Source organism: Choristoneura fumiferana, chromosome 23 (genome assembly GCF_025370935.1).
Source record: "Choristoneura fumiferana chromosome 23, NRCan_CFum_1, whole genome shotgun sequence".
Taxonomy (NCBI): domain Eukaryota; kingdom Metazoa; phylum Arthropoda; class Insecta; order Lepidoptera; family Tortricidae; genus Choristoneura; species Choristoneura fumiferana.
Window position 1 is genome coordinate 10,673,348 of NC_133494.1, and position 15,390 is coordinate 10,688,737.

At 36.7% G+C, this 15,390-nt stretch overlaps 1 protein-coding gene across 1 annotated transcript; it reads right to left on the minus strand.

Annotated features, from left to right (window-relative positions):
* Positions 1-11,513: 11,513 nt before the first annotated feature.
* LOC141440849 (uncharacterized) lies at positions 11,514-15,063 on the minus strand. Its single transcript, XM_074105415.1, has one exon. It carries the CDS (start codon positions 14,851-14,853, stop codon positions 12,061-12,063), a length of 2,793 nt encoding a protein of 930 aa, XP_073961516.1. The 5' UTR covers positions 14,854-15,063; the 3' UTR covers positions 11,514-12,060.
* Positions 15,064-15,390: the final 327 nt, after the last annotated feature.

Consider the following 15,390-nt stretch of genomic DNA (forward strand, 5'->3'; position numbering starts at 1 on the left):
AAAATTATATCTTACAAAACATTATACCACTAATACTTATATCCATTATAATTCATTATTATTATATACATAATATACATTAAACGTTATATCAAAAATGTATTATACTATTTGAACATTATACGCCATGAAATTATACTGATTGTTGTTATACCAAAAGTTTATTATGTCCCTTGAGTGATTATATCCAATGAAATTATATTAAATGTTGTTATATCCAGTGAAAATATATCAAAAGTTGTTATACCAATCGTTACACACCCGATTGTAATAATATACAATCTAAGTTGAGTCAGATTGACTAATTCTTGATTTTTTTTACACTACAGTCACGACTTAGCGTTGTTTGCGCGGGTCAATAACATTTTTCCCGTACAATTTTCAATCTGACATAGTTTTGAACAAAAAGAAAGAAACCTTACTCCCTCTTCATGGCGACGTCTAAGGAACGCTGTAATGTAATTTTTCAGTAAAATATCGTGCACGTCTCATATATCTCCGCCAATCGACCAGCAACTATTTGGAATGCTGGTGCAAGGGATGAGCGACAATAATTATTGGCAATAGTTTTACTTATTAAAGAAAGTTAACAAAGTTATCAACTTTAATTAACCTGTCCTCTCCCACAGGCACAATTTTGTGCACAAATTCCTTTGATTGACCCGATTATTGTATTGTCACTGAACTCGTACAAGTGTATCAAATTTTAGCTTAATCGAATACCAGATACAATTCATGAAATTACCATAGTTATTCCCATAAAGTATACACAAAACGTTCGTGTCTTACGTGAAAATTCAATTTCTTTGTGCTTATACCGGGTGCCCCTTGAAATGTCGACATCGAAAACAATTCATCGAATATTCAATACTAATATTTTCTCTTGGAATAATTTCACTTTATCGACTATTCATTACATATTAAAACAATTATTAGAATAACAGTACAAGGACTATTTTTTGCTAATAATACATTTCATCAACTATTCATGACACATAAGTATTATTATAAAATACCAGAAAATAAAGATTGGTTTTTTGGAATCTTTTTGTATTTTTTATTTCAATTGCAATTTTTTTGTTACTTTTACGGTCATCCCGTAAAACCCATAGAATACAAACTGAAATATAGATGCATAGAAACAATTTGGAACACAAAAAATTTGGAATTGAAATAAAACATACAAAAAGATTCCAAAAAAACAATCTTAATTTGATTGCTTAATAACGACATCTTTTGTCCGGGTGAACGGTTAGTTCCAATGGGGTGCTGAAAGTTTCTCGATGAGGGCTACAGCATACATGTCGCTAGTGTCGCTGCTTAATTGACTAAATAAGAAAACAAACAAGCATATGTGTTGCATAGGATAAATTCGTGTCTGTATCACTGTGTGTAGTGGTATAGCACGTGGCACAGAATGCGATACCTAGGTTCGATTCCCAGCGCTGCTCTTATTTTTCTGGTTTTTCTATGCATCTCTATTTCGGTTTGTATTTTCGATACCAGAAAATAGGTTAGGTTAGAACAACGACCTCAACAAAAATAAATCGCTACCAGAAAAGTAGGTTAGGTTAGGATAGAACTGCAACTCCAGCAAAAATAAATTGCTATCAGGAAAGTAGAATAGGTTAGAACTGCAAACCCAATAAAAATAAATCGCTACCAAAAAAGTAGGTTAGGTTTGGTTAGAACTGCGACCCCTAAAAAATTAATTTCATTCAAAAACGATGAAATAATAAAATATGAAATGAAGTTCTGCCACATAAACTATCTATTAAATAATATTTCCAGAAATAAAAAATCGGTGATTTAAAAATACTCGTTTCAATCATTCGAGGTAATGAATATTCGATTAAATGAAAAAATAGGAATCGTTGACTTTTAACGGATTCGATTAAAAGTTTGTCGACATTTCAAGGGTAAATTACAATACACTTATACCACAACACCCAACGTCTTGGGTACCCACAGATACTTATGACATGCACCACACCCGCGCCCGACGTGTAAACGCGGCGGGTGATTTATAACAGGCCTTCCGATCAATGGCCGCCTTTATGCGCGGAATTTCAGAGCACCCTGTACATTAGTCCCGGTGGAAACTGCGGATTCTGCATACGGTCTGATGTTATGAGGGATTTGGATGAAATTTACTTTTTAACCCCGATCGCAAAAAGAGGGATGTTATAAGTTTGACCGCTATGTGTGTCTGTAAGTATGTCTGTGTGTGTGTGTCTGTCTGTCTGTGGCACCATAGCTCTTAAACGGGTGAACCGATTCGAATGCGGTTTTTTTATTTGATAGCAGATTTTCTAGCAAAGGTTCTTAAACATGTTTTATTAAAATCGGTACAGCCGTTTTAGAGATATTGAACTTTGAAGTGACAAAGTCGGCGTTTTCCAACTTTTTGTTGGTTAGGTTATTTGTTGAACGATTGCTTGGCTTCTTAATACGTAGGTATAAATTGTAGACAAAATTCTAACGCTACTATTGTTTACTACTAGTTGTACTTAAAAATGTATGTATGTGTATGTTTGTTACTCCTTCATGCTAAAGCGGCTGGACGGATTTGGATGAAATTTGGTATACACATAGCTGTATATCTGGAATAAACCATAGGATGCTTTTTATCTCGATATTCTAACGGGACAAGGATAAAATCTTGAAATTTCAACCGCCAGGGATTCAGGATTGCAGACATGAGATTTGGAGTGGGTATTCAATATACAATGTTAGTGAAATTCAAGACGTAATTATTAAGAATTTCCATAGGAATTTAATAAAATCCTTAGCTTAATTGAAGTAAGCTGCGGATTTTCATAATAGCTTACGCATGAAAAACCACAGGTATAGACTTGTATAGGTATATAAATGAATTGAATCGCTGTATCTACTGAAATTACTAAATCACACATAATTTTCAATGTTTCGTTTAAGAATACGTTGTAAATCTCAAATCACCTTTACAAACTGCAAAGCAGTCCAGTGGTATTCGATAAGTTCCCAATCAGCCCTGGACACGCGTGGGCACTTCTGCCCAAGCCCTCACATGGGACCTATACCCAGCAGTGAGAGGCGCATAGGATGAAGATGATAAAGTAGTGCTATATACGCCGTTAAATCACACAAGCCCAAAAAAATTAAACAAAGCAAACCCATCCCGAACGAAAAGGCTTTGATTATTTTTAAATAACCCTCTCTTTGTGCTTAGTATGAAAAATAAAGCTATGAGCACGGCAGTAAATAAGTTGGTCGGCTATTCTCATACATTACGCTGTGGTTAGCCGACATACGACCTTCCTCTCCCAACTCCTAACTTTGTTTGTTTCCTTTCTGTGACTTACCGCTTTCCAACAAAACGACACACGTAACATTGCTACTAAAACAAGTAGGAATATTGGCACAGTGTTGCACTCCATGATTTGTGTGTCACAGTTTGAAACGGTGCGATCTTATAATAAATATGCATGTATGGGCTAATTGAATGTTTTCGATTGGGGAAAGTTTGGGAATAATCTCCTTTTCGTAAGTGGGTTAAGAAGAGTTTCATATCTGCTTGAATTAGAAATGACGGGATTATTAATTGGATGTGTATTCTATGGCAACGGATAGATGGATAATGATTTGATGTTTCGTATTTGCCATCATGACCTACATAGATATTACCCAAAAGGATGACAACATTTTTACAATTGGATTAAGCATCACTATAGGTGGCCGTAATTTCACGTCACCGTATACAGTGACTGGTGACGTGCTGAATAACCAAATCACTGGTTTCACGTCAAGCAACAAGTGGTGATTTTTGTAACGAGCTATTTTTGTGGTGATGCGATTTTTGATTTTTGCCTCAACGTTACAGACCTCACGAGTAGTACAGAGTAAAAATAATAACTCAAACATTATACAACGTCAAAGAAACGATTCTTAGATTATGAAATTATTGACATTACACCGAAAACGATGCTGGTGATAAATAACGTCATAGCTCAATAGCTTGTAACAAATTACGTTAAATACTAGTTTCATTTTTAATTCAGTAACAGTGACTGTCACAGAACGCGTCACTGCAGGCAGTGAAAGAAACTGGTTACTAAAATAACTCCTTTTAGTAACCAGTGACATGATTCTTGTCACTAGTTTCGTTTCGTTTCGCTCAAATCACGTACCTGACGACCCACACCTAAGCATCACCTATCAAATAAACCACCAAACCATTACATTACCTTGTGCTTACCATTAGGAACAATAAAACCATTAAGTTCATAAAAAGTTACAAACCTGTTAGATATTATAGCGAAATGTACCTATGTTTTGCCTATATCTAGCAAAAGCAATAGTGTAAGTGATAGATAATGACAAAGAAAAAATAAAATTACAATTAGGCAGAATTTTACAATACACATTGTATAATTCTGTAACAGTCAAGGGCATAGATATAGATAAATAATACAGCCACGACGTTAAGCATAATACGTATACATCGACCTACATCGACAGAAAGGTCGTATAGATATTTTTGAAGTCTTGGTAACGTATATACATTTATGCCCTTGACTGTACACCACAAATAGTTCCTAAGCCATACAGAAAACACGCATACACACACACACACACGACTCACAGAGAAAATTACAAGGTAAGCAGGCGATCTTATCGCTTCAGACCGATCTGTTCCAGGCAACCTTTTTTAACTGAAAGAAGTAAGGACTAGAGTTAAAAAATGTAAGGAGTAGAATTTTACTAACAAACATTTCTGTATGAACTGCCTGTTTTTACTTCACGTCAAAAAATTTTTTTTCTGCTTAAACAGCAAGCACAGCTGCTCGATTAGAAATGCACTAGCCATAATTACACTGTTGCGAGCATTTTTATAACTTAGTGCTCCTAAACTATTACGGTAAACTACACGCTGCACGGTAATCTTCCATTATATATTAGCCCACTTATTTCTATGTAGCTAGCGTTCGCATAAAGGTCATCAATCTATCTAAAACTGTTACTTTATTTTTATATCATAAGAAATTATGAGACTCTTTCTCTTATGGGGGAGGCCTATGTCTAACAGTGCCGTCCTACGACTGATATGATGACGATGATGAGACTATTGGATTTCTACAAACTAAGATTGCAGCTGACAGAGTTTTAAGCTTTTTTTATTTCACATAATTTGAATCCGTAATTTTTTGTTGCTTTTCATTGACGTTCGAAACAAATGGTTGCACTTTTATAAAACCGGCCACAAACAGTTTAGATTTTAGAGGGGGGGGACGCTCGACTTTAATGAAAATTTGCACTTTAAAGTTGAATATTTCGCAAATAGATCACTGAATCGAAAAATCGTTAAGGCAACCTTCCAAAGGTTTTAAAAGACCTATCCAACGATACCCCACACTATAGGGTTGGATGAGAAAAAAAAACACCCCCTACTGACGGGTAATACCGACATGTAAATACCGACCCGATTATTCATGTACACTCTCATACAAACTCGTGTGAAACTGAACTCGAATATTTTAGGGGTGACACTCTTTCCTGTCCCGGATAATACTGACATGGAAATACCGACCCTGTTTTTTGTGTACACGCCCATAGAAACTGACATGAGCTTCTATGGGCATTTACACGAAAAACAAGGTCGGAAGTAAATACGACTCTTAGAAAGAATGTAGGGAAAGAGTGTCGTCCGATTTTAGTTTTTCTTTTGTGACGTAATTATAGCAGCCAGTACCCAACCACATATTTAAAAAATAAAAACGCCATCCTCGTCATGTCCGACCTGCTGCGATGCTGTGGCGTTTTTTCATATTTAAAAAAATAAAGCATTCTGCGCATAATGCATTTAAGAAAAAAACACCATATAAAAGTCATAAATGACGTATTCTCATTGGTCAATTTAATTTCACATGCAACGCAGCAGATGATTACTTTTGATGAGTCCGATTGTCGTTTCAGCACGCCCGGGAAAAATATTGTCGTCGTGTTTTGCGAGCCATAAATGAGTCAGCTGTTGTCAGGGTAGAGCAGTGAGACCCTAGGGGTTCAATTTGAGTAAAACGTTTATTTAGCCCCTAAGGCTTTTCTAACAGAATAAAAAAAATAAAAAAAAACTCGAGGGTCGCGGATACGAAAGAGTTGAGCGTTCCTTTTGGAGAGGCTTCCCTGGATTAGAGTCCGAAGCGCAGGTCGCCGGTGCTGGACAAAGGCTGGAGGCAGTAGGGGCTCCAGGGCCAGCAAGCAGCAGCAGTCCTTTCAATAGTGGAAGGACAGGGGCTTCGGTTCCAGGCAGCCGTGCAGGTGTTGGTGGAAACGGTGAGGGGTTCAGTCCCAGACCGTACTGTGCCGCCCTGAAATCAACGCTCGTTTAGACAAGATTCAGGTGGCCTTTATTCTGCCAACCATCCAACCGGCGTGAAGATTCTTCATCATCATCATCAGGTGGCAGAAGAATCGTTCGAAGAATTAAAGATATCATTATGGTAAAGAAAACAAAAGTAAATTGAATTTGGAAAAAGTCGTTACATTTTTGAATTTGTAAAGGCCCAACGGTTATAATATAAAATGTAAAACGGCATTTAAAAACAATTATACAGTTTTGAAATAAAAGGGCCGAAAAGAATTAATTAATTAAAAACAGATTTAAAAATGTGAGAAAAAAAACTATGAATTTTGGCTAAATTTACAATTAAAAACTGAAAGAAAACACAAATTAAAAATACACAAGTAAAGATTGATATTTGCCAAGGACTTACCAAATTTGGGCAGAGTTTCACTGAATTTAAATTAAAAATATGGATAAGTTTTGGAAGGCGTATTTGTTGTTTTCTGATTTTTGCAGAATGTGAAAATCTGGCTGTGTACGTCTATTTAAGCAAAATTTTGACACAATAACAATATCAGCTGTTAAGAAAACAACCACCGTCCAAATTCAACAATTTTAGCTAGCTTACCCTCTTATTGATAAAAATACCAGAGACAATATGGAATTTTAATCTATGGTAGTTTGTATAAAATTGAAAGGAGAAAAATTTCAATTTGTACATTAAAAAAAAGCTGCGCAATCGCATTTAATTAAATATAGGAAATAAAATATTTTTAATAGAATGCGCTACTAACGCCATCTAGCGGCAAGAGCTAATAACGTCTGCACCGTGACACTGTTAAAAAGTACATATATACGCAGTTTTGAATACTGGATTTAGGTTATCTATGGCCACGCTCTTTTTCGTATAGCAAAAAATCTTGACAAAATGCATGAAATATAAGTACTTAGTTCTCAAGTGGACCTTTTGGTTTGGAGGGAGCAATGTATAAGTAAACTTTCATATACAGGAATGCACAAATGCTGAGTGCCATCTCCGCTAACACGCGCTTTAGACTACAGTCAACGCTCACTACACCAGCGCTTACAATTGCGTAATGCCATCACGTAACGTCTATGTACGTCGAAGATCGAAATGTCAGTTGCAAATTGTTTCTCAAACTATCGCCGTATTGGCTGAATACCAAACAGTTTGGTGTATGCTGGAGCGTTGAAAGAAAAATAAAAGCAGATGGTGTGCTCATAGAAACACAGCAGTATAACAGTTAAAAATCTTCAAGCCATGCGTCGAATTTGCACTTGATTATGTGCAAGTTGCTTAAAAACATCTTCGCAATTTTCGCTGTTTATTCTATTATTAAATGGTTTCGACAAAAAGTTGCATAGTCATTTCGTTTGAAATCTAAATACTTATTCTGATGTTTTAAAAAGTAATAAATTTACATTGTAGAAACATGTTCCTCTCGAGTTAGTTTTCGTAAAAGATAAATGTTTTAAGCGTTATATTGAACCTCAATGGCAACGCTCTGACTGCTACATAAACTGAAATTCCTGGAATGAATAAATAAAATAAGCTTTTATTTCATGCCTCCAAACTTAGAGGGGGATTCTGTCTGACTTGGCAGTCCCTATGCTAATACAGAAAAGGAATTCTTTTGTACAGAAAGGACAGAACTATCCTTTGTTGACAGCATAATACAAGGCAAAACAAAAATATACTACACAATGGCGAAGCAATTGCCATAGATCATATTGGTGGTAGACACGTCAACAGGATAATAAGTATGTCACGTGGATATAGAGCCGATAGATGCGGAGGAAAAACGACTGTTTGATTGTTCTTGAGGCTATTCGGGAAGTTAGTATGATTTAGATCAATATCGCTGGATTGTTACTGGCTTAATTATCTTAATCTTCTTATACTAAATGTTCCGTGGTAACAGTCAAGCAGTGTCGTGTGGTCGATCCCGGGTTCGCAACTCTAAACTTTTTGATATTTACCAGCCAAATCATATTTGAAATTTACCACAGACATTATTATGGAATACAATACAATGACTCTTTATTGTACAACAGAAATAGTAAGCGATACATAAAACAGGTACCGTACGTAGAGAGAAAATGACAAGGTAAGCAATAGGTAGCCTTGTCGCTTAAGAGCGATCTCTTCCAAGCAACCTTTCAATAATAATAATAATAATAATAAAACCGTTTATTTCGCGCAACATGGCCCATACTGATGAACGATGGTGAAGGAAACATTGCGAGGAATCCCTACACACAACACACTGGTGAAGTTATTCTATGTTCGTAAGATATTATTCAGCTACATTTTGCTATGTTGCTTTACCTACTATTAAAATTGCCGTGGCTACCATTTAAATTAATTAAGGTTTAATTAACCCTAACCACATGTTGAAATTAATTACTTAAGCGAGTAATTCATCATAGGAAGAACATCTAATTAATATACCTAGTCTACGTGTGTATTAATATGCAGATTAGTAGTTTTTTATAATTTAAATGGATGGGTTTAATTCAATTTCTTGAAATCTAATTCATAAAAAAGTAATTTTTCTTTGGTCTGTTTTTATGCAAAATAAAACACATTGATAAAATCACAGAGTCTTTACTCGTATATTACCTATATTAAACTATATATATATATATATATATATATAGTTTTCTTATGTGAAAAACTCACTATTTGCACTAGTAATGCCATCACTCAAAAAATAATTGTATACGTATAATATACCAAACCTAATCAAAGCTGCCTACTGTAATATTTGAAAAAAAAAACTGAAAGTTTACAGTTTTACTTTAAATTATCGTTAGAGAAAATGGTAGTTAATGTTAGACGATAGATTATGCAGATCATTGCTAGGACTCCGTTTTACATATGAGAGGCGCTGTGATAAGTTTTTTATTTCAATTGTCAAATAGCCTTATATTTGAAATTCAAATTTTTTTATCATGCCGTCTCGCTCTCGATAATAATATTTAACAGGAGAGTTACGATGACGGTTATCACGAATTTAAAATTTTGGAGTACGAGTATCCTCCACAAACGCCTGTTGCGTCTTCTAACAAATATTCTTGCCTTCAAAACCAATCAGTGTTCTTCCAGTGAATTTAACTCCTCTCATGGGCAGCGAGCGGAAACTACGGCCCGGCCCGCCAAGATATGTCCTCCACGACAAATATCTCTTTACATACAAACCCCAATACATACAGTCATATTAGTTTTATATTCACTTCATTAGAAAAGGGTAGTGTTTAGTTTGAGCAACGTATCGTAAAACGAGGCTACTTTGCCCCCCACTGGGTAACTATGCTCCAGTTCTGTATTTTGTTTAAATGTCTTGCAGGTCGAAGTCCCGGTACCCAATACACTTCCCAATAAATTGATCTACTTTACATAAATACATATATGAACATACCGTAGCATAGCGGCAACACTTCTTATTGTTATTTTCCCTAACCTTAATGTGTCATTGCTGTTGTAAATAAATTATTTTCTTTCTTTCTTTCATAATAATTTTTAAAATAAAACAAAGATTACGAAATTTGGAGCAAAAATCGGTGCAAAGTAGCCTCGTTTTACGGTAGCAGGGTACTTTCGTAAAGATACCCATGGGTTCGACCTTCACCTTGCTCCTTCTAAACGTAAACGTAGGGACGTTGTCAAGTTAACGAAGTAACCCGAGAGAAACTTTGCAACGTGGTATTTTTACTTATGTTATCGTACTTTTCACAGTATAATATAATTTACAAATTTCCGCGGCTTTACTCAGGGACTATCAATGCTAGAAAGCTGTAATTTTGCACAATATATGTAAATTATGTAAATTTTTAGAGTACCTAACATAGACTTATGACGGGTGTTTTTGTTTTGTTTGTGTTTTTTTTTTCTTCCAATCTTGTAGTGTGGGATATCGTTAGATAGATCTTTTAAAACCATTAGGGGGTTGCTACAGCGATTTTTCGATTCAGTGATTTGTTTGCGAAATATTCAACTTTAAAGTGCAAATTTTCATTAAAATCGATCCCCCCCCTCCCGCTAAAATCTAAACCGGTGGGTGGAAGCATTTTGAAAAAATTCAGAATGGTAGTAAGTATATCAAACTTTTATGGAAAACTATAACGGCTAAGTTTGCTTGAGAATTATTAGTTTTAAGATTAAAGTGCAGCCTAAGTTATAAAATATACCTAAACTTGAAAATATTCCGTACAAAATACGAAATCCTTTACGTCATGGCTACGGTACCCTATTTCGGGTGCTCTTGGCTGGTTTTTTAAGCTATTTTCACAACCGCACGTCCAAGACAACTGTTACGATTGTGCGACACATATTATGTATTTTCATGCACGCTCGGCGGCGAATTGTAAGCTAAAAGCTTGTAATTCACTGATATGGATAGGGTTGCCACCTTTTTTTAGGCGAATAAAGTATTTTTTCATTTTAGAAGGACAAAAATAAAGTACACAGAATAAAAAAAGAGTATTTATTATTTCTCCTTAAAAATATACTTTTTATTGCTTTTTGCTACATTTAACAAACATTTGTCGTTCTTGAAGATATTTAGAGCCTCTTTGCAATCAAAGTTTAAATTAAAATATATAATCAACTCGTTTTTTATTAAATTTAGGGCAGCTCTATTCCTTTCGTCTCTCCACTTTACCTTCATAAGGGAAAAGACTCTCTCCGTGAAAGCTGAAGTAGCAGGGACAGACAAAATATATGCAATGAATTTGAAAATATTTGAAAATCTTCACTTTTATTGAATATGTATTGCCATTTTTGAGCCGTTGATAAGTCAGAAAAATCTTTATTATTTTGCATTATTTCTTCATAAGTTTCATTTAGAAGTATTGTTTCTGAATACAAATTGTCCATAACTATACCAAGTTTTCGTTGTATATTTAATGCACCAATAACATTTCAAAATGTTGAAATGAAATAGACGCGTTTTACCTACCAATAAAACGCATATTAATTTACTTACCTTATTCGAAGCTTATTTAATTGAGATAGGCAGCACGTTTCCCGCCGGGTATTGCTATCTCTTTCTATACCCCTTCTACTTTTCTCCCTCCACCTGGCAGTGGGGATGACTTTAGTTCATTTCCAGATTTTAGTTCGTTCTTCATTGGATCGAAATTAAACCAGGCAGAGTTTACTCATAAGCTTCGAATAAGGTAAGTAAATTAATATGCGTTTTATTGGTAGGTAAAACGCGTCTATTAATTTGACTTGACCGTTATTCGAAGCTTATTTAATTGAGACATGTTTGTTATCGCCTGGTGGAGGACGTAAGATGCCAATGTGACAAGGGTTCTATAAGATTTATATCACTTTACGTGTGGGATACAATCTTTTGTTAGATTTTGAAAATAAACAAGAAGATTGTCGTACTTCAGTTTTTAATTAAAGGTTCATACAACGTTACATTATACAGTTTTAGTAAATTAAATAATTGGGTAAATACCATGTGGCAATCACAGATAATGTAATATATAAAGCAATGGTAATAGGAACTTATTGAATTAGTACTCCGTAATCAGTGTAAGAGTATTAGTTTTAAAACCGTACAGGTTTTTAAGGACGTTAAAGTAATCAACAATCATTGACACAACATTTCTCAATAAAAGTTTTTGTTAACACTAAATAGTTCTAAATACGTGTAACAATCAGAAAATCCTTAGGCCTTACTAGGATTATTGTTGAATTATAATTAATCAACTGCTGCGAACAAATTCGATATATTTATGGCATTATTCATGGTGGGCGCAGGCATAACCTCGCGTCTGTAATAATTTTTAAACGTGTTTTCCGAGCGCCAATTACCTCGTGACAAAATATCTTCTACAGAACAATTATCCACCCAATTCTTAGAAGCTACGGCAGCGCGTATGCTCCCAGGTGTTGCCGTTATGCCTGCCTCCCTAAACAAGGATTTAATCCAACCCGCAATCAGTGTACGCGATGCAGTTTTAACATCACCTCTCAGAGAAATAAAGAGGCTATTACATTTAGCCGATTCTCTTCTATCTTTTAATAACGAGAATGTTTGTTTAATCCAAAAAACAGGGTCAAGATTTTGGGATGACTCATTAGTCAGTAATCTCCACCCCGATTGTCTGTAATTCGCGCAATCAGTTTTAGATCCGAACATAGGCCAAAAAATTATTGAATTTTCCATGAATACGCAATGATTACAATCAATATTTAATAACGTAAGATCATGTATTCTTCTGCCCGAGCAGAGAAGGAGGAGCACTGCAGTTCTTCTGCAAACCTCAAAAATATTGTTGTGGTTAATTTTAGATTTTCTAAGATAATCAGATAGGACTTCCACGTTCCAAATCGGGGTTTTTTTATCTATTGGATTTCTTAATGCTATGGATTTTAACACATGCTTAACAAGTACATGAGTACTTAATCGTTCCACAGACTCCGTATTACATAGAGTTGATACTACAGATTTGTATAAAAGAATTGTCTTGTAAGATAATTTGTCGACCAAATAAAGATCTGTTAAGTATTTAGCAACATCTGCACCCGTAGGTTGTGTAGTATTTACTTTATGTTGCGTTGACCAAGCTACCCACTTCTTCCAGGCTGTATTATACGTCTTGCGTGTAGAGGCGCGCCAAGATGATTGAAGAAGGGAAATTTGTTCAGGTTTCCAGCCCGTTAGATTTTCCGACCACCCCCACACTTCCAGACTTCTAGCGTCATCTTGTGAACATTCGGAGGCGGTAGATTTGTGGTCACGTCCAGTAAATTCTTGTCTAGGTGACGTAGTGTAAAGGGAGCGGCTTTGGCACGAGCCCTGAGGTCCGCACGCCAGAAAACACGGTGCCATCGAGGAACTATTATTAGAAAAGTCCCTGAAGCTTGGTTCAGGTGAGCCAGCACCTTTGGTATCAAGTACGGGGGTGGAAATATCCATGCCAGTTCGAAATTCCATACCTTTGAAAAGGCGTCGTGAAATAGGGCTTCGTGATCCTTTTGGTCTATCGATACATAGTTCATTACGACATGAGCTCTCGCCGAAGCAAACAGGTCTATTACTGGTACTCCCCATTTGGAAAAAACTCGTTCCGTGCATTCTGGAAGAAGATGCCATTCTGGAGGTGTACGCAGTCTCGATAGATGATCTGCATGACTGTTGTACCTCCCCCGGTAAGTAAAACAGGCTTAGCTGAATCTGATACTGCTCCAGCAGTTGGAACACTCTGTACGTTAGTTGCAAAAGAGATGACGACCTCGTTCCTCCCTGATTGCGAAGGTAAGCTATAACAGTTTTGTTGTCGCTTTGGACTAGGACCGTCGAGTGAGACAGGAACTGACAACGATCTTTCAAAGCGTTTAGAATGGCGAGCATCTCTTTTTGATTGCAGTGCAACTCTTTTTCCGCACATGTCCAGAGACCCCAGAGAGACTGATAATCTAATAGCGCTCCCCACGCAAGGTCTGATGCGTCGGTTGTCAGAAAATGAGACGGAGGTGCCACGTGAATTGGAGACGGGCAAAGACAGTTGTGCATCCACCAAACTAGATCGGCCCTCGCGTCTTGAGGTATCGCATGTTTCTGATTCGAAACTTCTGGCATCCGATTTAGGAGATTTAACAAGGCTCGATAGTTTAACCTTCCCAAGTGAACCACGAAACTCGCAAAGTTTAGGAGTCCCACCAATTTTTCCAAGTCCTTCCGGTTCGTCTTGCTGGTGTTTAACAATAGACGTATCTGCGAAATTAACTTGGATACTTTGTCTTTCGGCAGGTGCTTCTGATTGGACCACGGGTCCCAATAAACGCCCAAATACACCAGCCCTCTCTGAGGTTTCAAAACTGATTTCTCGTAATTGACTATCCATCCCAGTGATTCCAGTCTTGACAAGACTATGTTTACGTGATTGACGAGAATGTTTTTGACCTGGTGGGCAATCAAGAAGTCGTCGAGGTAGACAACTATTCGTATATTTTCCCTTCTCAGCGTCTGAGCGATCCAGTTGGTGATTGACGCAAAAACCTTGGGCGCTGTGCTTAAGCCGAATGGCAAACAGGTCATTTCTAGCAACTCTTGCCTGTAGATAAGACGCAAGAATCTTCTGTGCGCTTGGGTAACTGGTAAATGGAAATAAGCCTGTGATAAGTCTATTTTGCACAACCAATCTCTTGGTTGAAGAAAGTCCGGTATGCGATGAACGTTTAATAGACTGAATCGTTCTGTCAATACGAATCTGTTCAGGGCCTTTAGGTTGAAAATAGGACGAGCAGTGCCGTCGCTTTTTGGTACAAGAAAAATTGTGGAAATAAAACTGGGTGAGGGCTCTGCCACTTCCAGTATACCTTGAGTCTTCATTTGATCGATAACAGCTGTCATTTCGGTCGAGTGCGGGCACTCGTAGTTGCTCTGATAAAGACTCGGATAAACTAGAGGAGGCTTTTGAATGAAAGGTATGCGATACCCTTTTATTATCCGCAACAAGAAGTCTGGAGCATTCATTCTTCTCCACATATTGTGATAATTTGCTAAACGGCCGGCCCTGAACTGTATCGAGTCAATATCTCCTTCGCTTGTTCTGTCTCTGCCCCGTGGGAGAATGGGGGCGCTTACGTCCACCTCGAGCTCTTTGTTGATAGTCCCTTGGCTGTCGGTCTCGAAAGGAGTGCCCAGAAACTGGCCTTGTGTTAGAGCGAGCAGATTGTAAGTATTTTGATACCCTTGCGAAGGGTATGGATAATTTATTTATTTATTTATTTATTTTTGGTAAAAACTATGTTCACGTGGCATGACAGTTTACACTAATGCACCACGAAAACGAAATCTATTATTTAAACTTACACTGAACATACTAACTAAACTTAGTTTAAACTTATTATAATAATAACAGGTTCAAATTGGGACAGTCGAAATCCTATCATCTAAAAACTCACAAAACCGCAAGCATTCAGCACGCACAGCGTCCATCTCCACGCTAGCAGGTCGCACTCAGGTGTCGATGCCAGCAACGCGTTAAGCTGTGTTAGGACACGGAGTAAAGGCGAGTTCCTA

Coding starts and splice junctions, on each gene's coding strand:
- LOC141440849 (XM_074105415.1), bottom strand. CDS start 14,853: ATGTGGAGAAGAATGAATGCTCCAGACTTCTTGTTGCGGATAATAAAA.